The following is a 26,869-nucleotide window of genomic DNA, read 5'->3' on the forward strand; positions in this document are numbered from 1 at the left end:
TTTCGTTTCAAGAAACTTAACAACTAGGACAAAATTACTCATGAAAAATAAAATAACGTCATAAAATCTATTAGTAACAGAGGAACTTTCGCACTATGATTTACGAACAATCGGCTAATTCAGTTGAAACCCGGTTTTTTATTATTTTAACTTAACATTGATTGACATATAACAAGACAGGCACGTTGCTCTTTTTCCTTTATCCTTGAGAATTATGACATACTAGTGCTATATTTCTTACCAGAGGGCTAATCTTGTATACAGATTCATGAACACTAAAACAATTTTCTATTTATTTCCTTTGAAAACCCCCACCCCCTTATCTACCACCCCTCGCTTTCTCCTGCACCGAAATCGTAATTCCCCTTAGTATCTATGAAGTCATTTGTTTTCATCTTCCTTGAAACAGGCCTAACTATTTCTACAGAAACGACCCCAGACCGTTTATCAACATGAGTTTTTGCCTTCTTAACACCCTTTTCTTTCCGTTTTGAATTTTCTTCAATTTTCAGTTTCTTTTTCTTTGTTTTCTTATCTTTTGCATTTAATCCTCCCTTAGCAATTTTTTCGGATAGTTTTTTCGCTTCTTCACTAGACAACATTTGTTTCACTGAAACCAAAGCATCTTCACTTTCCTCGAAAACCTTGACTTTCTCTTTCGTTTCAGTATCAATTTCCGTTTCAACTCTTTTCTTTTTACCTCTCTTCATTTTTTGTCGATTTTCATTACTATCCAATTTTCTTTTCCCCTGTTTCACCTTTTCGAAACTCGCATCAACATCTCCCAAAGTACCATCTTTGTTTTCACCACTTTCAATGCACTTTCCAACCTCTGTGGCCCCATCTTTTTCGGTATTTCCTCTACCACTCTTTTCGTTTTCACCAAACTTTTTTTTCTTTTTATTACCACTCCTGCCATCATCAATCTTAACTCCTCCAGCTTCAAGGTTTTTATTCAGTTCACTTTTTTCTTTATCTAATTTCCTGCGTTTTTGCTTAGCAGTTTTTAGTTTTTTCTCTACTTCGCATGCCACAGAATTCTCAACTTCTTTTGTATCCTTAAATCTTGAAACGAAACCTCCAACTTTTTTCGATTTTACACCCTGTTGTTCTCTCTCCGTCTCCTGTTTCTTGGTCTCCAAACGCTTGCTCTCATCTGGAGCATTTTCCCCCACAATGCTCGTATTATCTGACAAATTCAAGGCCTCTCCAGCTGCTATAATCAGAAAATGCTGCCTCAATTTCTAATGTATTACAACAAATTCGAAATTCAAAGACTTTGGCTAAACCAGAGAGATCTGCCTCCACTCCCCTTGAATACAGCTAAACATATACTAACATCACGAAAAATCGTTACCGTAAATATGAATCAATAAGAAGTTCAAAAGATGATAATAACTTTTGATGCATACCTTTTTGCTCAAGGCGTCGTCCATCTAGAATCTTGAGACTCGACAACGCGCTTACGACCTTCAAAATAAGTTCAGATTGAGTAAAATTATAACCAAACAATGGTATAAATTTTACATGCCTCGAAATCTTTACAAACATATTCCAATGCTGTGAAAATAAATTTTGGCGACACGTGGATCTAGTCCACAAAACTTATCAGCATTAAATCATTAGGAGTGCGACTTTCCATCATAGCACTAACTCAGGACGTTTTGAGCTGTTGTAGCCGAATCACTGTATGGCGAAAGATCAATAGGATTATACAACTGATCAACATCTTGTAAGGCTGACAAAAACTGTGTCCTCTTTCTGCGTTTTTCACAAATGACGGAGTAATGTTAGCATCTTATTAAAGATAAACAATGAAAAGGGAATAAAAGTATTACCCTCTCCTTGTAATCAGGTGAGCTGGATATTGGATTCCCTTTCAAGTTCAGGTTTTCGATTCCAGTCTTGCTGAGCTTTTCCAGGAAACTGAAATCGATCAATCGAAGATAATAGTGTCGAAAGAAGCATGGATAGAAGTGTCTAAAGACGAACAAATGGATTGAATTACAATGTCAGGGATAATTTATGCGTGTGTTTAACAACCCTTCTTTCAATGAACGGGTAAATGTAAGCCATATAGTTTTTATGATGCAACCCCACTTTCCATGATAGTCTAATAGCAAATCAAATAATTTTGAGCATCATTAGCTGCCAAAGACAATGAACTTCAAGCAAGGGTTAGAAACGACAGGCCGAGAATAGAGGACCTTGTTACAACTCCTAAAATCACCGAAAGAAACAAAAACAACACTTGAGAATTATAATCTGATCTTACCCAAAAGAACTAATTCTGTTGTTTCCAAAATCAGCAAGTTTCAAGCTGAAAAATAGGCAAAAGTTTATAATTAAACTGACAACAGACGATCGACACTACTAGTTGTAAAAGGATAATTGTGGAGTGAGCCATGTTGAAAAAAATGATTGGATCCACAATTACAAAATACGTCCAGCAGTTGCATACAACTGAGTAGGCCATCACAAACACCTACAATTTCGTTTAACAGTAGGTGGGATCAAGGAGCACTCGAGCGTTTTCTTTAGTTCTTTTCATGGTGACATCATCTCCTTGGGTGAAAAAAGTGGAAATTCCTGATGGTCATTCATTTACTTCCCTTTTCCAGGACAATATTCTAGACAAAATAAAAAGCCGGGATTTGACTGTTATAGATATAAGGAGACAACAGCTTTGGGCCATACATTGAAGATTTGATTTTGTAGCAGAACTGTAGTATTTTGACCAATTTCATTGTTTTTTCTTTTATCTCTAATAAGCTTAATTTCAAATCATTTTTACTTTTTTCAATTTTTTCAAGTGATTTTTCAATTTGCTGTGTATTTAATGAAATTCCATGAAAATGAATAATAAAAATCCTCCTTTGAAAATTAAGCAGTAAGTTCAATCAAGTAAAATTAGGCTGGGCTTACATTAAAGGAGATATTATTCTTCATTAAGTCTTGCAAAAAGCATCAATTTGAGTTCTAACAATGTAAGAGCACAAAAAGTGAATATGCTTGGAATCGGCTCACCTTTTGCAGTGACATATGGACGCTGGAATATCCTCTATTTGGTTATCATTCATTCGCAACTCTTTGAGGTTGGAAAGATTCTGAAATGAAGGAATAAAACTAAAACAGGCCTGGTCATAAGACTTTAAGCAGGGGAGCAGAAAACAGCTCTCCAAGTAATCTCCAGGTGAGATATTTCTAGATACATAAGAATCTAAACAATGGAAAAATTGATTTCAAGGAGAGCAATTTGCTTTTTAGAGCAAATTTTGGAGAGCAATCTGCAGCTCCCTTCCAGCATTTGAGAAGAGCCTGGAAGGGAGCAAGAGCTATGGCTCCCCTCAAATGACCAGGCCTGACTAAAAGTATCATGCTTAATGATTTCCCTCTATTTCTTAAAGTGTTATGAAAAAAATTAAGAAATTTTAGAAAAATAAGGGTGGGAAGGGTGATTGTTCTGAATACTGACAATATATAACTTCGATTGTACTATTCTTGCCAAATATAGTCTGTGGCATTTGTTATCTTGGTATTTTGGTCACATTTTGATCATCATCTATAATTTCCCTTTTTGTGTGAAATAAAGCTAACTATAGCATGTAAGCAGAATTTTCCTGCTTTCCCATACTTTGCTGAATTACTAAATAGTAAAAGAGGATCAACTAAAGGAGATCTAAACCGCACTTCGTATAAAAACTGAACTGCATACTGAGCAAACTGCCTCCCTTCCAAGCCAATGCTGTCACAACAAAAATCATATACTGGCAGCTGCCGATTGTATTGCTTCCTTTTCAGTACACCCTTATAAAGGAAACATAGTACAGTTTGGAAATTTTTGTGGGGTGGGGGGGCTCCGGCCTCCTTTTTCTGTTACAAATACTGAATTACAACATACCTGAAGGTCCGGCACCTCCTTAAACTGGTTATGTGACAAGGACAACTTTGAAATGTTTGTTAGGCTGGAAACATCAATAGACTCTATCTTATTCTGCGATAAAACTAAAAGAGAAAGAAAATTCATTGATATAAAGTGAATGATAATTTCACAAAGGAAAGCTAGAATTCAAATAATATTGTGCCTTTTCAATGTATTAGCTAGCTATGGGTGCCATGGCCCCTCTAGCCCAAGTAACTTCTTTTTGTTTTAGCCAATTGACCTTCTGCTAGAACAAGCCCCCAGCTGAAGTATTAGAAAGAGGAATAGTGGAATAAATCGAATAACTTTTCATACAAATTATTAATAGTTTGACTTGATAATTCCAAGAGATCATACGTAAGTTTTTTTTAATTCCACAGAGGTATAATTACAAACACTTTTTATTTGACTTGGCATACTAAATTCTAGGTACTCACCAAGTGCATTTAGACATGACAGTTTCTCTATTCCTTGGACAGATTCCAGACAGTTGTTGTTCAAAATTAAAGCTTTGAGATCTAGAAAAATAAAAATGAATAACAAACGATTAAAATTGTACTCTATTGTGTTAGAAGTCATTCCAAACTCTCAAATAAGAAAATTTTGGAGTCCAGTTACAAATTTAAATTCGCTTTGTATAAAATGTTGTTGTTGCTATATTTAGTGAACATTTTCTTCATGCATATTGAAGGACTAACTGTTATAGTTAAAAAAGTCATCATCTTTAGGCTTGTAGAATCTAATGGGAAAAGGTCATCAGTAAAACAAAGCAAAGTTCTGACACTCAGGGAAATGTGTTCTTTCTCTATGAAGCTTAAAAGCATAAAAGGATGTATAAGTTCCAATACCACAAAAAGTCATTAAAAGCAATTTAAGATGAAACAGATAAACTACGAAATATATAAACTGTTTTTGGATTTACTCTAACAAATCAGCCAATATTGAATATTGAAAAAATCACCAATTATCGTTATTCTGCTCATGTTTCCTAGAATTCTATGCCAATGAAACATTTAAAGACTTAAAAAACTCAAGACTTACATTAATAGTCTAACAAAATTCAAGTTTGATTTTTTTACCTTGCAAGTGTAATATGTGATGAATTTTTGATATTTTGTTGTTGCTTGCATTCAACACTAGAAACAAATAAAAATTAATTCTAAGGTAAGATAATCCATGGTGTTGCATGCACAAACAATGCGTCACAAATTAAAAAACACGTAACCCATAATCAGAATACTAATGGTAAAGTCTGTCATTTGAGGTAGGGGTATTTGCAAGAGTGCTGTTCACCTTTGTACAGTCATCAAAAAGACTGAACTGCCAAGCATATTTTCACAAAAAATTTCCATTTCAGCAAGCTATTCCAAGAGCCCAGCTATATTTCCTTGTCTGTTATTTCAATTCAAATTTTTTCACTAAACTGTGGGAGTGATTATTAGCCTCCAACCTTTGAATTACAAGGCCTTTCACATTCAAAATTTCATGTGAGCTACAAATCGAGCATGAAAGATACGTTACACATGTGATTAAAAAATTCACATTATTTCAATCAGTTTCACATTATTCTCCTTTAAACACTTAACCAGAATACCAAAATGTTTATAGGGCATTTTTGGTCTCATAAAGACAAACAACAACAAAATTTGGCTATAAGAAGATATTCAAAACTCGCTCTAGAGTCCTGCCCCTTTCTTTGACCTAGTCAATCTAATTCTGATTTCTGGATTTACGAAGTGTTCCAGATGATGCAAATCATTCTTTATTTCAAAAGATGAAAAAGAGCGATTTTCATGCCCTGCTGTGTCTTCGAGCGCTATAGTGTCCATCCAATTGGAAGCCCTAAAACACCCTAAATATAAGATTACTAGGAAGGCTCTGATATCAGATTGCCAAGACGGTATTAGTTCTTTATTTCTTAAGGTAAATACCAGGTGGCATATTGAAGCTACTCATCCCTTTCCCGAAAATCAATGTCTGATATGGCATTAACCATGGAGAGACAAAGTGTGGCCTGTGATAAAAAATTACTTTTAAATGCTTTTACTTCTGAAGTGACTTCAAACACATAGACTGGTGGACTTACCAACCAAGTTCTTTAATCTTTTCAAACACTGCAAACTCTCAATTGCATTATTGGACAATTTTAGCCAAGTTACTTCCTTGCATTTAGCTGAAGAAAATTGAAGAAATGTAAAATTAAAGGGCTTTTAAAGATCAAGACATTTTTTCAAGGTTGTAACTGAAGGTTAAATATTTTGTGGTCTATATTGGTTATAGATGCTTTAAGCAAGGATAGGCTCTGGAGCTTGATCAAGCACCTCTGCAAGCGCCTAGAAAATTCTAAGAGCTTGATGGACTGAGCACTTGCCATGTTTTTACTATCTAAAAAGCAAAAAAACCAAATTTTGTTTTTGATGATTTTTGATGATATTTGGTTACATTCTTTTGACATTTCTTAAACTGAATTACAAACATACTTGAAAGAGCTTGAAACAGGCAAAAATATATAGAAGGAGTTTGTGTGTGAACCATTCATCCTGTTCACACAAACAAATGTTGTTTGACATTTTGTTTTACATTCAGATAAAATCTGTGTTAATCTTTTTAACAATATTAAATGTGAAATCCAATGTCACCATTTCTGTTTCTAGAGCTCTTTATTGTAAATTCAGTTAAGACAACATCACATAAAATGCTAATGTTGCCATTTTAATTGTTGCCAACCTTTGAAAACTCTACCACACCAATTCCTTGCAAGATTAATTACTTTTGAGCTTGTCAAAATAAGAAAATAAGTAGAAAATAAGAATAACTCACCTATTCCATTCAGTGATGTTAGATCCTTCTTTGATAAATCAAGTCTCTTGTGGTGGATAAGCTCACTATAAAACAGAAACTAGATAGCATCAGTTCTCTCATAATAAACAAACAAATAAAGCCTGGCTTGTGTCACTGAGAATAAAAAAGTCTCATGAAGTTAGATTAAGTTAGTTAGTGGAACTATCAAACCATAAATCTTTTCAAAAGTAAAGAGGGAAAATACTTTATGGTTCTGTCATGTTCTTTCTCAAGGGTATCTCTAGCAAATAAAATAAAACTATTTTCTGCCTCTTTTATATCAGTATAAATCATAATTGTTAGATAATGATTAATATCTTCTATTTTTCAGATGTATAGCCAGGTTCAGACCATGGTCAGACCATGGTTGGGCAAAGGGTTCCATTTAACATTCATGGTATACCATGGTTGTACCATGGTCATTTCAGTGCCAAACCATGGTTAACCATGGTTGAAAAACATGGACTGACCATGGTACAACCATTGTTAAACATGGTTTTGCCATGGTTTTTGTACAGAGTTATGACTCTCAAACATGAATAACATTATGGGTCATGAACATTTTGTGATGGGAATCACTGCTTTCACTAAAATATTTAGGACAAATTTCGTATCAAAGGTGATTTATTTTCGGTACATCTATTCAACCCTGGCAAAGCTTCAGTTTCTTTGTATATGTAAATCAATTCTGAATGGTTTACATTAACCTCCAGGTTTAAAAAAGTGTGCAAGACCAAAAGGACATAACAAAAACCAATCCACTAATTCTTAGCGTTATCTAATTTACATTTTTTTGTATACCTTGACTTTAATAAAATATAAAGACCCTGCTAAATAATTAATATAAAATGAATTTGAATTCTTGTGAGATGAGAGGAGAGGAGGCGTGCATGCCTTCTGGTTCGTTTCAAATAACGTCAAATTATCACAGAAACTTGCTAATGGGCTTCAAAATTTGAACATGATAATTCATGATACTTGTCAATTTCATAATTAAGTCTTCAAAAGAAACTTACGCCCAGTTTACAGATCTTTCGTCTGTCATTTTGGTGTGTTTATCCCCTTCTCAGCTTCGTCGGTCCATAACGTGCAGCCTCAACCCCACGCGGCCTCTTTCGCACTCTAAAAAAAATCTATTTTGTTTTGCCACTCTGTCATTAAACTAGTGGGAATGCGGCAAATTTTCTATCAGTTTTCGCAAATATTTTAAAAAAACTAATTCAGACTTGAAGTTTTATGCACTGTCAAAAGAATCACATCGAAACGTAGGGATACATCATTTTTATAAGAAGCTACTCGTTATAAAAACTAGTATAGGACAATCAAGATAAATAAAGGAAAGCCTCAGGACTTGAAGAAAAACAATTAAAAAACAAAATAATTTTGAAAAACCCAAAACTCCATAATTCTGTGAAAATCCACCAATTCATGTGGCTGGTTGGCATAAAACCTTAGACACATAGAATAAACATAAAACATCATTACAATCGAAACATTGACGAGCCTCATTTGAGCAGTTGCGAAAAAATCCCCCCCCCCTCCCCCGATCGAGTTTCGCTTAAAAACTTCCCTGCGCAAAATATTAAATATTGGACCTAATTTTAAAATTATTTCGATAAATGACATCATGATTTATGACATTTTAATGAAAAAACTCTAAAAAACAGTGAGAATTTACCTTTGCTTCGTACAAAAAGATGAGTATAGGGGTAATATAGAAATTCTATTTCCAAGAGGGTACATATTAAACTCAAGAGAATTTTCACTATCAGGGTTTTTTAAACATCCTTATTAGAGGGGCAACTCCCCCTATAAGCCCAGTGACTTTCCATTGTTTTAATAAATAGGCTGTCCATTATCGTTGAAAACATCTTCCATAACCAACCTAGGCTCGAATAAAAATTGCACAGAAAGTATTAAATCAGCTTCTCCATTATCACAAGCTGTCAATGATAGAAACAATAATAGCAAAAGTCTTGGAATAAAGTAGGGTAGAGGCAGTTTGAATGTTTTTCTGCTTGAGTGTTAAAGGCTACCGATATTTTTCTTAAGAGTTTCTCATCTCAGTGCAGGGCATTTTTAAGGATTTTTGAGTGGTGGGGCATTTTTCAAAAAGGCCCATGCTTACCTCTACTTGCGCTAAAAGTCCTGGCTTGTTGCAAGGACTAGCTGGGCTGTTTTTTGAAGATAACTATTTGGTAAAGATGTCTTATTACCAATATTTTTTCTTAAAAACATAGACGTAGGAACAGAGAGTACAGGGGACACGTGCACCCTCCCCTCACCTGTAAATAGTCCAGGAAAAATGCCCCTTTGCAGTTTACCGGGTTGCCCTTTTGCCAACTGCATAACAAAGAACTGCCCTTGAAATGCTTAGTCACTATATGAAATGAGCAAAAAGAGTAGGGGTGACCTTTCTGGCCACGATCCAAATTCACGATCCTAAAGAAAATGAAAAGCTTGTGGAAGCTTCTTTCCAAAAAGTGTGATTGCAACCGGGCAACATACAGCAGCATGCATGCCATGCAAATTCACGCGCACCTATTTGAAACAGCGTGTCTGTTTTGATCGAAGTTAGTTAATGAATTAAAGTTTTTCATTTAATTCGATTTTTAAATGTAACGAAATGCATATCTATGGCTAAGAAAACGAGAACTATCATCTTATGTCCTCGCACATCATATGTTACCATGGCAACTACAAAACAGAGGTAATGGCCACAAGAGCAATTTTGCCCCCATAGCAATTTTAGCAACCATACTCTTAAAGAAATCATGCATGTCGATCACGATATTTGCGAGAACCAATAAAATTCATGCATGTCGATCACGACGTTTGCGAGAACCAATAAAATAAAATTGCATTACAGTTCGAGAATACGCACAGCAAAAAACTACTGCAATTGCTACCAGATATAATTTTATATGTTCGTTAGCTAGCACTGCCATCATAGATTAAGTCACAATTATATACAGAAATCGTTGCGCTAATGTACAAACCAACATTTCATTAAAGAACTAATCAGTTGGAGATACTGATATCTAGTTTTGTGTTCTAGATATTCAAAGGTACACGGGTCTACATTTTAATCAATAAAATGCATGTTACATTCCAAACATAAGAAATACACGACCTAGAACAGATTGATGAGAATATTCTGTCAAAGATCTGCAAAATAGTACAAAGAAACTTCCAATTAATAACCGACACCCTCAAAAAGCGGATACCTTAAAACAATAGGCAAATGGTTTTGTTCCAAAATTTTTTGGAGTAAAACTCTTCGGCTGGTCTCACTGTTGTACAGTAGATGAAATTTTCATTGCATGTGACGATGTACGCCGATACAGTTAAAAAATGCACTTTTCTGTTTTAACCGTTAAATTATGAAAAGGCATAAGGGGTAGCCATTTGAATAAAAAGGAGATAACAACAGGAGCACAAAAAATAAAGCTGCTATTGTTTTGGAAACTTACCGAAATTCTGAATTTGTTTTGAATTTTCGTACAAACAAAATCTGGATGACACAAAAAGTTGTAAAAGTTAATTTAAAACTACTGTTGTTATTTCTGTTAAGACTATTAATTAGGGTTTCAATACATGTAAGCTAAATTAACTTGATGATATGGGGGCAGAAAGGGTGTGGTACAGGGAACCCTTATGAACTTACAGGAACAGCTGGAAAGGTATACGGTCCGATACAAGGGTATTACTTCAACATAAGAATCAAGAATGGCCTTGTGTGATCATCGTTAAGAGGACGCCTAAAAGTTAAAATTGTTATGTCTTACTTGTCTAATTTTTTGATGAATTCTTTCACTGAAGTGGCTTTGTTTAGAAATATCTATCAATTGGTTATCAATATATACATACAGACAACTCGTCCAACACCAAAAAAGAATTTCCAATAAAACACCGGTTTGAAATCAGTTGACCAGGCACTTACAACTCTCGTTTTAGTGAGGGTGCACAATTATAAAAATGTACAGAAACAAAAACAATTAAAGTAATTAAAAAAACGAAATTACTTTGATTACCAGAAGATGTAAAAAAATTATGAAAAGCCGGCAAATGTCTACACAGATTTACAATCTAATCGACTTGGTCTTTTACTGGACTGGTATCTTGAAGTGGGTCATTAGCCCTGAAATAAAACAGCCGCAATTATTTAATAATAGTATAAACTTAAAATATAATTATCCGAAAGAAACTTGTCATAAACAAGAGGAAGAAGGCATGCAGATAAACCATTTTATTTAACATGAAAGATATTTATTTTCAATTGGTTTGATGAAGCAGACCGATATCAGCATTGTTATAGAGGCAAGGGATATTCCAAAAACGCCCAAAAAACAGAGGGCATCCAAAAAGCGTCATTAACGGCCCAAAAACATTGTCAAAAATTGATTCACATATGAGTGATTAATGGTTTTCGAAGTTTTTTCAGATAACGCAATATTTCCCAGCATTTTACAACTCGATTTTTAATAAAATTAGTTTACTCCAATTTTATTACGAATTAAACATCGGGGCTACAGCGTCCTTGATTATTCTTGGACGCTTGGAAGACAAAATTGATTGTACTTTTGAAAATCCAATATATCAGGAATTACAATGCGCAATTGGCATGGGTATTACTGGAGAGCAAGAACGAGCTGTATGTATGAAGGGAATTTAAGGTAGTCGGCGGACAAAGAATAAAGTTTAATTAAAATGGCTTTTTTTGACCAATAGATAATTGAGGAAGCACAAAACATGATCCTGAGAAAAGCGTGGAAAGTATCTGTTAAACGGTATTAAACCAGTTAGGCCAACAGATTTTCATAACAAAATCATAGGCAAAACTGCAGTGGCAAAAAAGGAGATGGTGACTTTGCTGTTGTAAGGGTTTTCCGGGGTGATTGCTTTGGAGTTCTTGACAATGAGTTTTATTAGAGCAAGACTATGGCAAATTAGGCCTAGAGGATTTAAAGAAAGGTTCTTGAAATCACAGGAGGAATTTCTAGCCCAGATAGGATGATACGATGTCGCAACTCACCTCAGCCTCTTCAATGTTGACATTGGATGGCGTTGAAACCTGTGCTTGGGTTATGTAAATTGAGCTACTAGAACCTGCAGTAGTCGATGTGGTGCGCTGGGTGTTGATACTGCTTGCACTTTGATTGCTGACATCGCTGCCCATCGGAGTACCAGGCAGAGACAGATCCATGTTCGGAGGCAGCTCTGCTACAGTATCGTCCCTTTTCGCTGTCTCTAGCTCCGATTCATCTCTGATCATGCCTTTGAGAACTAACCGATAAGAGAATTTATTACAGCAAACCTAAAACTCATAGTTGATCACCCTAAATGCCAAATTGGAATCTCTCAAACATAAAGCAAACAGGCCCATTTGAATATCAAAATTTATAGAGAGTGCTGGAAACATGCTTTCAAAACCTCAAGCAAACAAAAACAAAACAGGCATATCACTATAAGTGCTTCTGTTATGCTTTGACCACCAATTAACCACTGTTATTTAAAAACTTGCTCAGACTGAAAGACAGAAAAATTCCACCTTTCAAATTTTAAGTATATTCTTCGGCCATCAAAAATACAAAAAATATATTATATATTTCAATTGCAAAATAATTTCTCACTCATAAAATAACAAAATTTAACAACTTGAAATATCATTACCCGATTAAAAATAAATTGACAAAATTCCAAAACAATGGAGGTAAAATGCGGTGATCAAAATACTGCAGAATACTAATTTACTATGTGAAATGGTTAATAATGAGCCTCTAATGATGTCTAAATGACAACCAGGAAAGTGAACAGATGCGAAGAAGCGAAAGCATTCGACATGACTCTGGGAGTATTGTTTTTACAGAAACACGTTAAATTCATGCTGGAAAACTTCATCTGATAATTCAGTATCGTAAGCTTAAGTGCTAAATTGTCTATTTTGAAAGAACCTTTTTTCAGAGGATTAATAAATGCTGGGAGAAAACTGTTGTTTTTAGCCAATGAAAAGGAAGAAGTTTGGAGTTTTAGATTGAAGGAAAGGAATTTTCGATATCAAGAAGTTGCGTGTCAGGAAATGAGACCAGCTACAAAAGCAAATCTGTAAGCCGCCATAATTTGAAATCGAGCCAGTTAAAATCGGTTCTTCTATCCATAGAAATTGTTCAAATCTGTAGAAAAATAGTAGGCGGGCAAAAGGGAGAACCTTATTCTTTCAATGATACAAATAAAATCTTGGTTTATTTCCTCTCTAAAAGCCTTGTACACCAGGGGGAAATCCAAGCCTAACAGGGGAACACCGTAAACTAACACACACCAACATGAAGATGAAAGCTACTTGACTTCAGCCATCCTTTACTTGGTAACATCATTAGAAAAGATGATTGAATAATACAGTTAATGAGATGACGATGATTACAACAACAACACGAAGGTAGAGCCTGTTTACATGTAGCTTGCGTCTCAAGACCATAGCTCCTCCTCAGCTTACATGCTGGGCAGAGCCTGTTTATAAGGGTTGCACGGAAATTTTCATCTTTGATGACTTTTTTTTGCAGTGAACATATATGGTACAGGGAAAGAGGAGGTAGAACAAAACAGTTGCGGAGAACAAGAGCGACAGTCTGAGAAACAACGGGTACAAGAGCTGAGAAAATAGTTTCCTTTCTGGGATCCTGGGAAACAAGACCAAAACTTTATTCGATGCAGTCGACAACCTGCAGACATTAAGCTCACATTTGCATAAACTTGTGATCTGCTCTAAAAAGTCAAGTAAAAATGTTTGTTAATGCAAAAAAAACAGCTCTATTTTATCAGGTTTTGCTGAAAATTTCCTGCCAAGCCAAACATTTTTCTTCGAATCTAGTCCCCAGGTTCCGATACCTTTTGCAGCTCTGAAGGGCGCTCCCTCATATGCCATGATCTTAACGTTCTCATTAATGATTCTGACTAAGCTTTTGTCATGTAAACAGGCCCTAAAAACTACAAAATCTACCTGGATAGTTCGTAGCACTGCCTCCAACATTGACATAAACGACAAAAACTACTGATTCCTCACGTATTTGATGAAGGGATTAAACTATATTCGCCCTTTACTGATAATGGTCTAGATAGTACAGTCAACATACTTGTGCTTTGCAGAGAGTCCTGGAGGTCGACCTGACCCGCTTCCTCTTGCTCGTCCTTGGCGTCGGGTAATATAGGTTCCATGGAGCTCGTCTCGAAAGATGCCGCAGCCGCTGCATCCTCGGCATCTGATACCTGTTGAACAGCCATGGATTTTGGCACGCTAACCAGCCGCTCAGTGCCACTATATGGCCTGAAATTAACTGGATGGTCAACTTTGTCAACTGGAGGCAAAACTGCGCTTGATCTGCTGCCATTCCGGGAACCAGATCTAGATTTCCTGGAATTCGGCCGCGAGCCATTGCGTGACTTCGAGCGCCTGGCAGATGACTGCCGGCTAGAGTAACCTGCCAAATATGGTACGCAGCTTTAGACTTACATGCAAGGCCCTGAGCCAATTTTTGAAATATTTTGCAAAATAAAATAAAATACCTTTGAAATGATTTTGATTTAATAAAAGTTCGCAGAGTTTCGAAACCCTTATCAAAGCAATCTTGGTTACCTTGGTAAAATCATCCCAATGAATCTTTTGAGAAACACATCCGTGACTATTTTAGTTACTTCAAAGGCATAAATTACATAATTAACATTGTTCACATGAAGATAAATCTATTCCACTATACTTCAGCTGATAGCAATACGCTTTATACTCAGTGTTTCATGGTCGGTTTCTCAATCATATGAATTCGTTTCGTAAAATTTCAGTCTTACTCTGTACCGCTTTATTTCGGCTTTTCATTCGTGTACATCGGACTTTGCATGACGGACTATTTCGTGTGGTCGGACTGATGTAAGAGATCAGACTTGTGTAAGTTCGATTGCAGTTCAACAGAACCGAAAATTTGCTGAAGGGCTGCTAGCCCAGGGGTGCGAGAATCCTCCCCTCGCCCCATACAGCAATGCCTTGTAACCCACGATATTTCTGCTTAAGCCCCTGTCTTCATGAACCATTGCAGCACATAAGACATCCCCATTAAAAACTATAAAATTTTCCTTGAAGAAGCCTACCTGATGCACCATCAGCAGGAAGGTACCCATTCAGCGCATCAACCAGCGGAACTTCTTCATAGTCATCTGATTCCTGACTTCCCTTAAAACAGTCAAAAATTGCATTCAAACACAGTATATATTCCTTTAATCGTCGCAATTTAAAATTTCCTCAAAAGAGTGGGGATAAATTGTCGCCTGGAACAATATACGTTGGCTAGATCTATATTTAATACGACTATGCATGATCCAGAGGCACACGTTTTGCGTAGCACGCCAAAGATCTTCGAGGCCCACATCAACTAAGACGCATTTCATGTAACGATGAATGTTTCTTTTTAAGAAAAACGTTAAAAACAATTTTGTATGGATCATCTAGCAAAAATTGTTCAGTTGCATGTTAAGTTGGCCTCGGTTTTAAATCCGGGTCTACGAAAACTAGATCTATAAGGTTACGATGACAGAGCAAAAGCTGATACAAATGGTATCGTAGATAAATAAAACTTAAAAATGGGAATCATAGCAGTTACTCCTCAAACTGATATCATGAAGAGCTGATACGGATTTTAATGTTTGCATTTTGATGCCCGTCTCAAGAGTAAACACAGCAATCGTCTCATTCTCCCACATTTATGACAAAGAACAACTGGAAATATATGCTTTAAAATGGGAACATGCAATCTTTTTCCATCTTTCCACCCTAATCCATTAAACACAAACAAGATCATTAAAGTACGATTAGAATATATAAATTTATTATAGTTTTGGAGAATAAGATCCAATTTTTTCAACTCTTCGCTTTAAATATTACAATTAATATAAACTGTATTCTACCTAACACAAAATAATACAGGGATGATACTTATTCCCAGTCTTGATAAAATTATTGTTGTTTTTATAAAACTCGTTAGGGACAAAATGGGATCTAATATAGTTCGAGGTGCCATTTATTTTAGAGCTAAAAAAAGATTTGGTGTAAATTTCAAAGAACTTACCTCTTTGGCTGCAGCACTGGCATCGGCAATACCTGCAGCTGGTATCTTCCGCCGTACTGCTTTTATTTGAAGTAGAGCATGGAATGCTGTTAGGGAATTAGATTAATTACAATTTGTCGAGTTAGTTTCAGACGTCGTTGGTCAGAGCGGTGACGTAAGATGGTAAAGATTCGTCTGCTAAAACATTTTCAACTGCCAGCAGCGATTAACTGGTCTAGAGATTTTAAAATTTCCCCCAACTGACACATTTTTCAACCTGTTAACCGACTCTAATACAATTTCATCAAATGAACGGTTTTGATGAGTTGAAGATACAGACGGAAACGTGCTACCCGTAGGCATCTGAAAAAATCATTTCTCTAATCTTACGAACATTAACCTTCTACAAATGGCTAATGTTTTAAACAATAGCATCGCGTAAAATATATCAAATAAAATAATGATGAAAGATATCGCGTAAAAATGAGCTGGATTCTCCAACAATGAAGTGCCAAAGCAACACAATTATCTAGTCAAATAACAATTACTTCTTTACCAGGCTTTCATAAAGTGCTCGATGCTGTAAAGACAGGTCTTGCCTGAAGATCACATTAAGCGTGTGACTCAGTGTTGCAGCTTAAAGCCTCCTGTTCTATACACCAAATGTAACTATTTAATCATTTAAAAATACAAAGAAACAGACAGAACACTTACGAGATCTGCAAATTGGACAGTTGCTGGCTTGGTACCTTAGAGAATTCGCTGCAAAGGAAACCCAAAGCTAGAATTGTAACTACTTTTTGCACAGTTGATAACGGGATTTGATGTTAGTCTTTGATGACAGTTAATAAAAACTCAAAAAGTGAGAGCTTGAGCCCTGGCAAAACGACTAAACATTTCACTAAACATTTCACTAAACATTTCACACAACTTGTGCTTAGTGTAAAGTTTAGTGGAAAGTTTATTCGTTTTGCCATTTTGTTTAGTGTTGTTTAGCCGTGTTGATTGTTGCTGAGTAAAGTTTGATTCTGGTCAAAAATGTTTAGCGTTGTTGAGTGTTGTTTAGCAAATGTTTAGTCGTTTTGCCACCAATTAAACATTTGCTGTGCTGGCGCATACGCCGTAGCTTTGGGAACCCAAAGGTTTTCCAGGGCTTTTCTCGGTGTTCCTGTCTCTACGTGAACAAAAATCTCTAGAATGCCTTCATGAGACATTTGCTTCATCTCCTTGTACGCTACTGTCTTCTTCAACAGTCAACTTTGTTTTCGATGTGCTAAAAAGTATTTTCTTTTCCCATTCTTTTATAAAATTCTTATTTTTACCCATTTCTTGCACTTGAAGTCTTTTATGCTAACATACAACAAAACAAACAGAAAGCTAACTCCTATGCAATATCTCCTACAACCAAACAGCGTCTTACACAGGTCGCAGCTAAAAAATGTTGAGCAAAGTTTAGTGAAAAGTTTAGTCACGTTTTGCCACCTTCGCTAAATTTCGCTCAACTTCACTAAACAAATGTTTAGTGAAATGTTTAGTGAAATGTCTAGTGAAATGTTGAGTGAAATGTTTAGTGGAATGTTTAGTGAAATGTTTAGTGAAATGTTTAGTCGTTTTGCCGGGGCTTTAAAGACCTGCATTCCAGTATCTGGTGATGATGGGTTTGTTTCAAAAGAATTCAAAACAGAAGTAGATGAGATTGTTTGCCAAGTAAAGTCGAAAACAATTTTAAGCGGTCGAAGAACAACAACTGACGTCCTCCTAAAATTTTGGGCATCGACACTATTAAAAACTTACCAATAAAAGCAATCACACTTATTCCGGCATTCAATTTTCTCATCCACATCATGGGGATGTTAAAACTTAATAAAAACATACATTTCTGCTCCTATCTGCAGTGGAAACCCCTTTGGCACACAGGCAACAAAAAAATGGTACAGAATGACGGCCTAATAATGACAACAAAATCAGTAAATTCATTCATTCTCACTCAGTGTTTATTACAGTGTGTGATTGTTATTAAAATTCACACTATCAACGATGGCAAATCATTTGCAAACATTCTCATATACTAATGATAAGCTAATTTTCAAACGGCTTTTCAGAGCGACTGTATTTAAATGGAAAACTCTCCACGTTTCAATTGAAAATCATTCTGCACACTAGTGTGCCATGGCGCAGTGATTGATTTGACCAATACTCTATAAGGAAAGGGACCCTTCGGCGTCGCCTTTAAGGTGAATGCCTGCCCTTGTTTCTCTTTGTTTGATTTCAAATTCCTTGCACAAAACATTAAACCAGCACTAACAACAATAACAGATACAATACTTAGTACATTTTATCAGTATAAGCTATAATTTCATCGATAACAGCAGATCTTCCAAGCAGCTGCACATCCAGGGGGGGGGGCCTGCTTAGAGTTGGTATAAGCTCTTTATTTGAATTTTGTGTTGTTTTGTGAGTCTACTAGCGTTGGGTCCATTGACAGAGGAATCGTCTGAAGCATTAGGAGCTGAATAGTGAAAGTCGCAAAGCAAATGCAGAGAATTGAGATGAATCCAAATCAAGTACTCACCACAGCCATTACAAAGGCATAAATGCCGGCAAGGGAGAATCAATGTGTCCCTTGTGTCACACATACAAATGACGCACTCGGTTCCATTCTCATCAAGATCATCATCCTAAACAAGGGACATACGACAGAGTGATTAAACTGAAAACTGGCCTGAGATACACAGAAACCACAATGGTTCTATTTCTATATACAAGTCGCAATACGTTAAATAACCGAAAAACCGCCCGCGGCCTTGAGCCTTCGGTGTATGCATACATGTTAAGTGCAAGTTGCCCAAAATAACAGCTTTTTGGTTAATTCCATGCGATGTTTTGCTTTGGCAAAGTAGCTAATTTTGAACCACCATCTTGAGAATGTTGTCTTGAAAAAAACACCTTTCGTGTCTAAGATCCTATGTTTATTGACTGGCTTGGTGAAAAGTTGTGTGCATGCTTTCTGGCAGACTAGAAGTGAGCTGGGGATACCTAAAAGACTTTTAATAGCCGAGAGAATTACCTCGACCACAATCCTTTTGGTCTCAAGATAAGTGAATAGACCAATTTGAAATCACGGCCTCATTTTGAAAAATTCTTCAAATTATTTTGTACAAAATTTTTGACCTCAGATTCGGATTGCGAGCAATGATTTTAGTATACTTGGAAGTTTTCATTATGGTATTGCTCACGATATTGATTTTATGACGACAAAAAGATAGAAAATTTATAAGGGATTTGACCGTGATTGGCGACTAGGGGGGTTAAGTTTCCCCCCGAAAGATTTTTGCGGTCAAATCTCTTACAAGTTTTCAAACTTCATTTCTCCGTAAAATCTAAAATACAAGCACAAACAATATGAAAAATTGTATCCGGCCTAAGATTATGGTGATAAAACCAAATTTGAGCTTTAAAAAGTCGTATAATTAGGTTAGGAGAAATTTTCAAAACGAGGCTGTAAGTCGAATTGGTGTATACAGACTTGGTACGCAGGATCAGCAGTAAACAAAAACGTATATATACAAGAGCCTTACTACAATGAGCATATTGCATCATCTTCCGAAGCAGTACGCAGGGTTCACCTTCACAAATCGTACAAAGGATTCACTGTCTCCTGCTTCTTTTATTAATACAGTATGTCTTTGAACAATAACAAAAATTAATAGTTTAAACAAGAAAGGTTGTACAACACAATTTGTAAATATCGTAAAAAATAATTTGTACCTTATCCTTCGAGCCTTCTTTCTTGTTTTCTATTCCATAAATTTCTTGAATTATGTAACAAACACCATCAGCCTTAAAGATGAAAATGTCTTTATCATTTCAAGGCTAATAAATTATGATTCTAGGTAACAGGCATTTATCTACGTGATTGAAGCGTAAAAGGAATGGAATTTTATCTAAAAACATTATAGAAATCTTCTTTTTACACATTTTACGAAATTCCGATCGCAAAGAATTATTTATATATATTTTTCGACATAATACCAGCCCCCTCTAATAAGGTGCAAGAGTGTACTCACGATAGAGAAGAATAAAACAGACCCAAAAAACCTTTAAAAAAAATATAATTTATCAAGCCTGGCCATAAGACTTTTAGCAGGGGAGCAGTAAGCAGGTTTCCTAGTAATTTCCAGGTGAGCTATTCATAAATGAATAAAAACAGAAAAAAGGTAAAACTGATTTCAAGGAGGGCAACTTGTTTTTTGAACAGTTTAGGAGAGCAATCTGCAGCTCCCCATCAGCATTTGAGTTGAACCTGGAGGGGAACACGAGCTATGGCTTTCCTTAAATGGCCAGGCCTGATATAATCGACATTTCCATCGATATAAAGAAACCCCATGCAAAAGCCAGCCATTTGTTACCAGTATGGCAAGCCTTACTGTCTTAACAAATTTTTAAAGAAAAGATTTATTCAAACAGCAGAAAAAATTATGGCAAAAGGCAAATTCAACTTACAACAATTTTTTGCTTTAAAAACTTGATTGAGTAAGTACTATCTGAATTCTAAAAGAAAATGTATTATGATAAGAACAAACTTCTTTAAAGATTGGGGGATATTCTACTATCATATCAAAGGTTATAATAAAAAGCGTTTGCTATTTTAAAGAGAGAAAATGAAAGAACTGATGTAATAACAGGTGAACTCAATTATTTAAATACATTCTCAAAACTAAAACTAAAATTGACTTCTGCAAATACCTTTTGAATAAATAATTTTGATAGCTTTTACAGGGCAGTCTAACCTCATTGATCGAAAAAGCATAAAATTGTGCAAACAAATGCTTAATTTAGCAGGAAAGATTCGTAAAGATTTTGATTGAGTTGACAATTGCTCACAAAAGCACCAATTTATGGAATCAATTGTATCTAAAATATTTGACCATGGCTTTGGTTAAAAGATAGAAACATTCCTTTAAACCATAGAAAATACTGAAATTTCAAAAGTCATAACAGAGGGCTGTCAGAGGCAGGGATGCCAGTAGCTGGGGGTTGCTCTTAGTAGAAGGTTGTCAGTAACATGGGGCTGGAAACTTTACCTTTTGAATAGGAAGCAACATACGATTTCCCTTCTAGTGGACCCCTCTCCTGCCCCTTCCAAATATAAATTTTGTTTCCAGAGCAATGCACAAAACCAAACACTGAGATTTCAAAGCATCTAGCCAACCATGACCACAGAAAAAGTGCTTGCAATGTATACTCAAATTATATATGCAATTCAACTTGAATAGGGATCTAAAACCTAATGAAAATTATTGTTTACCAGTCTGTAATAAAAGTGCTTGATACCATATAGGGCATCATCACTTAGCAACTAAAAATTAGCCTGTCTACTGGAAGAATTAAAAAATCTTACCTTCTCAAAAGTGGCAAAGGTGACCTCACATTGCGAAGGAAAATCTGCAAAAGAATATTATGATCATGTCAAATAAATGTCTTTTTCAGAAGGAAATTTATTAAAAACCCTACAAGAATAATTGAAATTTTTTTCAATTCAATGAAACTTTGACAGCCGGCTTTATGCAACACCAAAATTACACAAGGGCAATATATATTTCTCAGAAACATGGATCCATGTGCACCAGAATATTATACAGTTTATTCCCATTGGGCTCCCATAAATCTGTCCCACAAATGTTCAGTTAAGCAAATGTTCTATGATAAGGAAGTCCATGGGACTGGGAACATCTGTCCCACTTAACAAAAGTCTTACTTATGAGAGGGCACTGTAAAAATTATTAAGGCTGCTCAGCCCTAATATGAGATTATTTCTTTGAAACGTGAAATATAATGTTGATGTTTTATACCATACGACATACCTTCTTCCTCGACTGTAATTTGTATAACAATTGGTATTGCCATTGCTTCACCCTGAGTGCCTCCAGGCTGATATTGAAACTGAAACAAAGAATATTTTTAAGTATCAAAAATGAAAGCATAGAAACTATTTTTAACCATTTCCACTCAACAGACTGAATGTTGACATTATGATATGAAAAAGCCATGGCAATAGCATCATCACATTAAATACAAAGACTTCTCTTCCAAAAGCTCCTCTTTAAAATTTAAACTATAAATTATAATTCAATTTAATGGTATGCAAACAATTTAATGGTATGCAAAATAAAGAATTTCTAATTGTATGCAGGTGCAGTCATGATTTAAGTCATGTTTGCATGCATGTTAAAAACAATAATTGATTTGTATTCTAATCTCTTGTCCACATGACAATGTTAGAACTGATCTGTAAATCAATTTTAGTGAAAACCTTAAATCTACCAGACTTTGACCTCTTATAGCATACCTAACTATTTAGAAAACATAATATTGAGGGTAATCAACAAAATGGTGAAAAAATAAAAATCACCTCTTCCTCATTCAGTGATGAAGGGACAATATTGAACATTCTATTGCAGTATGTCTGGTTTGACCCTCTCTGATAGAACACAGGCTCTGATTGCTTGTTCCTGGAGGTATACCTTGAAAAGTGAATAATTGATTAATATTACTGTCAGTTTTACTTCACAGTTTCAGTTAGTCAGCTTAGCAACCTTCAACAAACGGTCATTTTATCTGAAGGGCAAAGGAAGTTTTTTCCATAAATATATTTGTCATTAAATAGAAAAATTTACAAATCTAAGGTTCAACTTCTGACATAATCGAAAAATTCCAGGTGTCTGCCGATACCTCTACTCTTATACATTCACTGATAGCCAGGAAAATTTAATATATTATATTACATATAATATATTACATACCAGATAAAAGCTGTACCTATAAATCCAAATTAACCTATATTTCACTATATTGTGTGCAAATTTAGCATAATTTACTTTATGCTATAAAAGCAGAATGGAAAAATTACCTTGCAATGCCCCCAGCTAGATTTTCAGTTGCAAGTAAATATATTCGAACTGCACAAGCTACATCTGTATCAAAAGTAAACTCAATATTGTAACAATCCACCTGTGATGGCTTCTTTTCGGATATTCTAGAGAGGAAGAAACAATATATTGACATTTCAACTGACTTAAAGACTGATGATGGTTATGATGCATGTAAATGTCAGAGGTTTAGGTTGCTTCATATCCCCTCCCCCAACCTCTCAAAATATTTGAACTAGTTAGAAAATTTGAGCTTAATCAGAAAATATCCAATGCTTTCTACATAATTGGCTTTTTTTCAGTCTAAAATGTTTTACCCTTCACTCTCTGAACAATATCTATCAATTTTCACCCCTGGTAATTATAATGATGATGAATGGTTGTTAAAAAACATAATCTTTATTTCCATTTTGATGCTTATTATCATTATGTTTAATTTTGCTTATATAAATCATGTGTGATAAGTTCTCACAACTCAAAAGGATGTTTTGTTTTAAAAAAGGCATTATGATGAACAAAGCTTTTAAAGCAAAACAAATAATTAACTATTAACTTTAACAAAAAATATACTATAAATCCTACAGACTTTCGTCGGAAAGGCGTGCGATTGCAAGCACACGCCCTGGCGCACACCTAACGCTTTCCAGGAGTGCAAAACATCGCAAGCCTTCTTTTATTATCGGAACAAAATTCATAATTATTGGTTTTGTGGGTTTTTGAGATGAGTTAATATATTTATCCTTCCTTGGTACAATTGCTTCATGCCACTTCAAAAAGGCTTAACATCTTATCAGGATTGCAGACTAAATAAACAATTTTGAAATAACCATAGGACTAATCTACAGTGGAATCCCTATATTATGAAACCTGACCTGGTTACAAGTATAATTAATTTTCCAGCATGACAAGAGATATCTGGCCCCTTGATTTCTGCCTCCGCACAATTTCTCTTGGTATAACTAATCCCGTATATAAGGAATTTTCGTATATTAACAAACCTAATTGTAGTCACTTCATTTTAATTTTCCTCAATATGACAAACTTTTCCACAACTTTTCACCCTTATTTTGGTCTACTTATTCCCTGTGTATTTATCGCTATTTCTCGGTGGAATCATCATTGTCAGCGACAAAACATACATTGGCAAACATGCACTTTTAATGATGCAAAAAGGAGAAGAGATTTGTTCGCACGTTTGCACCTTTTCAAGGCTAAATGGCATTTCATTGAACAAATTCAAACACAAAAGACTGTAACAGACATTTTTGTCCCCGAACTTTAAGAGGAACATTTAATGTTTTGAACAAGATTTTCATTTTCGATCGCAATTTTAGCGAAAGCAGCCGATTATGCAATAAAAATTGGCCGATTTGCCAATGATGCGATGAAAAATGTTTCTGAACTTGTAGTGCCGTTTTTTGTTGATATATTAAATAAGCTCAGTTTATACTTGTTTAGAAAATTGCTCAGTTGCTGTAATGTAAGTAGTCATGGTAAGAATTCAGCGAAGTAAATTTCATCAAAATATTGCTGTCATCATTTTTGTGTTGGCAATTTCTCCATAGAACTATCATAATTACCAAACAGTTTTGTGAAAAAATGTCACACGCCATCACACGCCTGGATGTTTTCAGGGGTGCGGTGGTTAGCACGCCTGCTATATTTTTCACACAAAAGCCTGTCCTATATCCTTCTACCATCATCAACCATTTAGCTTGATCATGAAAATAAATGGCTTTGAACCTGGGGCAGACAATTGGTCAAATATTGGGGAGGGGGCAAGCCTATTGATTTGAGAGGATGATGTCACATTTCCCTATTGTTTTTTAACAAAAGACCATTGTCCTCCAAAATATTGGGTGGCAACCACCTCCCCTTGCCCCCTCAAGTTGTTTTTCACTGCTTTGAACCCCTCTAAAATATTATCTTATTGTGTAAGACATTTACACAATGCAGGTAGGCTTATCATCATCTTGTCAAGCTATTGTCTTTGTATTAAGTGTTATTATGTTCAAGAGACAACAAGGCTTGTCAAAAAAACTCACATGACGCATCATTATTCAAAAAACCCCACTGAAATCATCATGATAATATGAATACAGAAAATAAAATGCACAATAACACACCTGACTAGACGCAAGGTATCTTTCCTGAGATGAACTAAGCATCTCAATGTTCTGCTTGGCTCAGTTCCTGTTGGTTGTGGGTATGGAAACTGCAAATGAAGAAATGGTGGTGTATTCATTATTGCAACTGTAATTATATCTGAATTGGCACATGTCTTTGCTAGACTTTCCCAAAGTAGGTCCTAAATTCAAGTCTCACCTTAGAGGTGCAGAAAGTATGGAGGGAAAACAGGTTTCTATAGCAATCCATAATTTTAGAGGGTTTCTTTCAAAATTCATAGTTTGAGACATAAAATAGAGCTACATCAAAAAATTTAAAGAAAGTAACCTAGGATAGCTACATATTTTGTTATAGCTTATAGCTAAGTGCCTTATCTTTAGATTGCTGCCAGGTGATAAAGAATTTTAATGCAATAATCAAAGGTGAAAACATTTGGCCTCTAGAAATGAAGTTTACAACCCAAATCACCATGTTTTGTTTAACATATTCACAAATAATATTTGTTTAGGGGTCTGCAAACTTTTAGTTAAACTTGAATAACACTTATGGTAAATATTTAATTCAGTTTCAGTTTCAGATTTCATTGAAAAACATTCATGTGATACTTTGTCCTTGATATAACATTGTGATAAAAACATAAAAACACAAGCTTTTTTAAATTATCAACAGATATGATCAATGTATACGAAAATGCAAAATACCTGGGCTGGTTTGTTGCACAGATAGTTCAGATCATTGTTTTCCCCAAATAAAAAGCATTCTGGGTTTACAGTTTCGAATTTCTCGCCACCCATAATGAAGTGACTAGAAAAGTAGTTCCCTATAACGACAGAGAAAGTTACATACGTTGAAAATTTTAGATTAAAATGAACATTAAAACTAGAAAATAAGGAACCATTTAACAGAGATACACTACTATAGGTCATTTACTCGATGAAGCCCTGTCCCAGGGCGAAATATTAATACGTTATATGATCAAATCTATTGTAGAAATATTTCTATTACACAACATTGGATTCGCGTCGTCCTTTTGCTTTTTCCCTAACTAATACCTTCATTTAATTACTCATTGCAAGATTCATAGAATCCGGCGGACAGCATATCTTGCGTTTCTTCCTTCTCGCTAATTTCAACAGGAATATTATTTATCGAAACGCTGATTATGACGACAGAACTACACTTCTAAACCCGTGAGCCTCAAGCCACGGCGTGAGGCAAATTTAAACAAAATTAAAGATGTTAACTCGCGCAAATCGACTAGTAGTAAGTAGATGACATTCGGCAACTCAAATTCTCTTGCATAACTCTCAAACTGACAGATGCAAGGTGATCGTAAATAGGCCTATCGAAATCCTACAGGTTTGATAAACAAACCTTGCCTATATTTGTCACCTTGCCAATTTCGACAAGGAAGGGCAGAAAAGCTCTTACCACATTTTGCAGGGTAACCATAAGTTCTAGGCACTGGAATCTCGATGTCTTCGACTCCATGGTCCTGCCTTGACTGGAATAACCCCATTTCATCAACACTTCGCTCACAGCATAACTACGACGAAATGACCCTCACCTTCGTCTGTTGTATTTTTTTCCGTGATGCATTCTGGGATGGAATTTGCTCTGGTTACCTCCTTTGGTTTCTTTGGTTTGGTCGTTTAAAATTTCCCAAGCTGGGCTTCCGCAGAATTTTAAGCAACAAACTGAAGATTACTCCAAAAGATCACCTTGAAATATTCTGACAAGAAAAGGTTATGCTACTACGCAAAAAGTAGTTTCAATACAGGTCCAATTTCCAATACCAGAAGGGGGCTGGCAGGGGTTATTCTAAGAAAAATTTACAACATCATAAATTCAATCACTGGTAATTTGTTTGTTGAACTTTCTAACTCTGCTGTTGAGAAAAGCCAAAACAGTGGTAGCATTAAAGCCACTGTCCTCAAAAATAAGTTTAAGTGTTGGCATTG

At 35.4% G+C, this 26,869-nt stretch overlaps 2 protein-coding genes across 2 annotated transcripts; both read right to left on the reverse strand.

Moving 5' to 3' along the window:
- Positions 1-38: 38 nt before the first annotated feature.
- On the reverse strand, positions 39-7,903 carry LOC135692061 (uncharacterized). The gene is made up of 11 exons (XM_065210084.2): positions 7,780-7,903; positions 6,743-6,807; positions 6,009-6,095; positions 5,002-5,058; positions 4,360-4,440; positions 3,902-4,005; positions 3,028-3,107; positions 2,276-2,320; positions 1,839-1,926; positions 1,413-1,470; positions 39-1,216 (listed from the first exon to the last, which is right to left on the reverse strand). The coding sequence occupies exons 1-11, from the start codon at positions 7,806-7,808 to the stop codon at positions 324-326; spliced, it is 1,587 nt and encodes a 528-aa protein (XP_065066156.2). The 5' UTR covers positions 7,809-7,903; the 3' UTR covers positions 39-323.
- Positions 7,904-9,665: 1,762 nt separating this feature from the next.
- LOC135691734 (E3 ubiquitin-protein ligase MGRN1) lies at positions 9,666-26,499 on the reverse strand. Its single transcript, XM_065209691.2, has 16 exons — positions 26,340-26,499; positions 25,610-25,728; positions 24,908-24,996; positions 22,763-22,888; positions 22,265-22,376; positions 21,717-21,795; positions 21,254-21,297; positions 20,356-20,403; positions 19,621-19,692; positions 18,425-18,530; positions 16,567-16,614; positions 15,874-15,959; positions 14,900-14,981; positions 13,894-14,238; positions 11,799-12,049; positions 9,666-10,904 (listed from the first exon to the last, which is right to left on the reverse strand). Exons 1-16 carry the CDS (start codon positions 26,425-26,427, stop codon positions 10,899-10,901), a joined length of 1,701 nt encoding a protein of 566 aa, XP_065065763.2. The 5' UTR covers positions 26,428-26,499; the 3' UTR covers positions 9,666-10,898.
- Between the last annotated feature and the right edge of the window lie 370 nt (positions 26,500-26,869).

Source organism: Rhopilema esculentum, chromosome 13, assembly GCF_057945365.1.
Source record: "Rhopilema esculentum isolate cy_ngs chromosome 13, ASM5794536v1, whole genome shotgun sequence".
Classification (NCBI taxonomy): Eukaryota; Metazoa; Cnidaria; class Scyphozoa; order Rhizostomeae; family Rhizostomatidae; genus Rhopilema; species Rhopilema esculentum.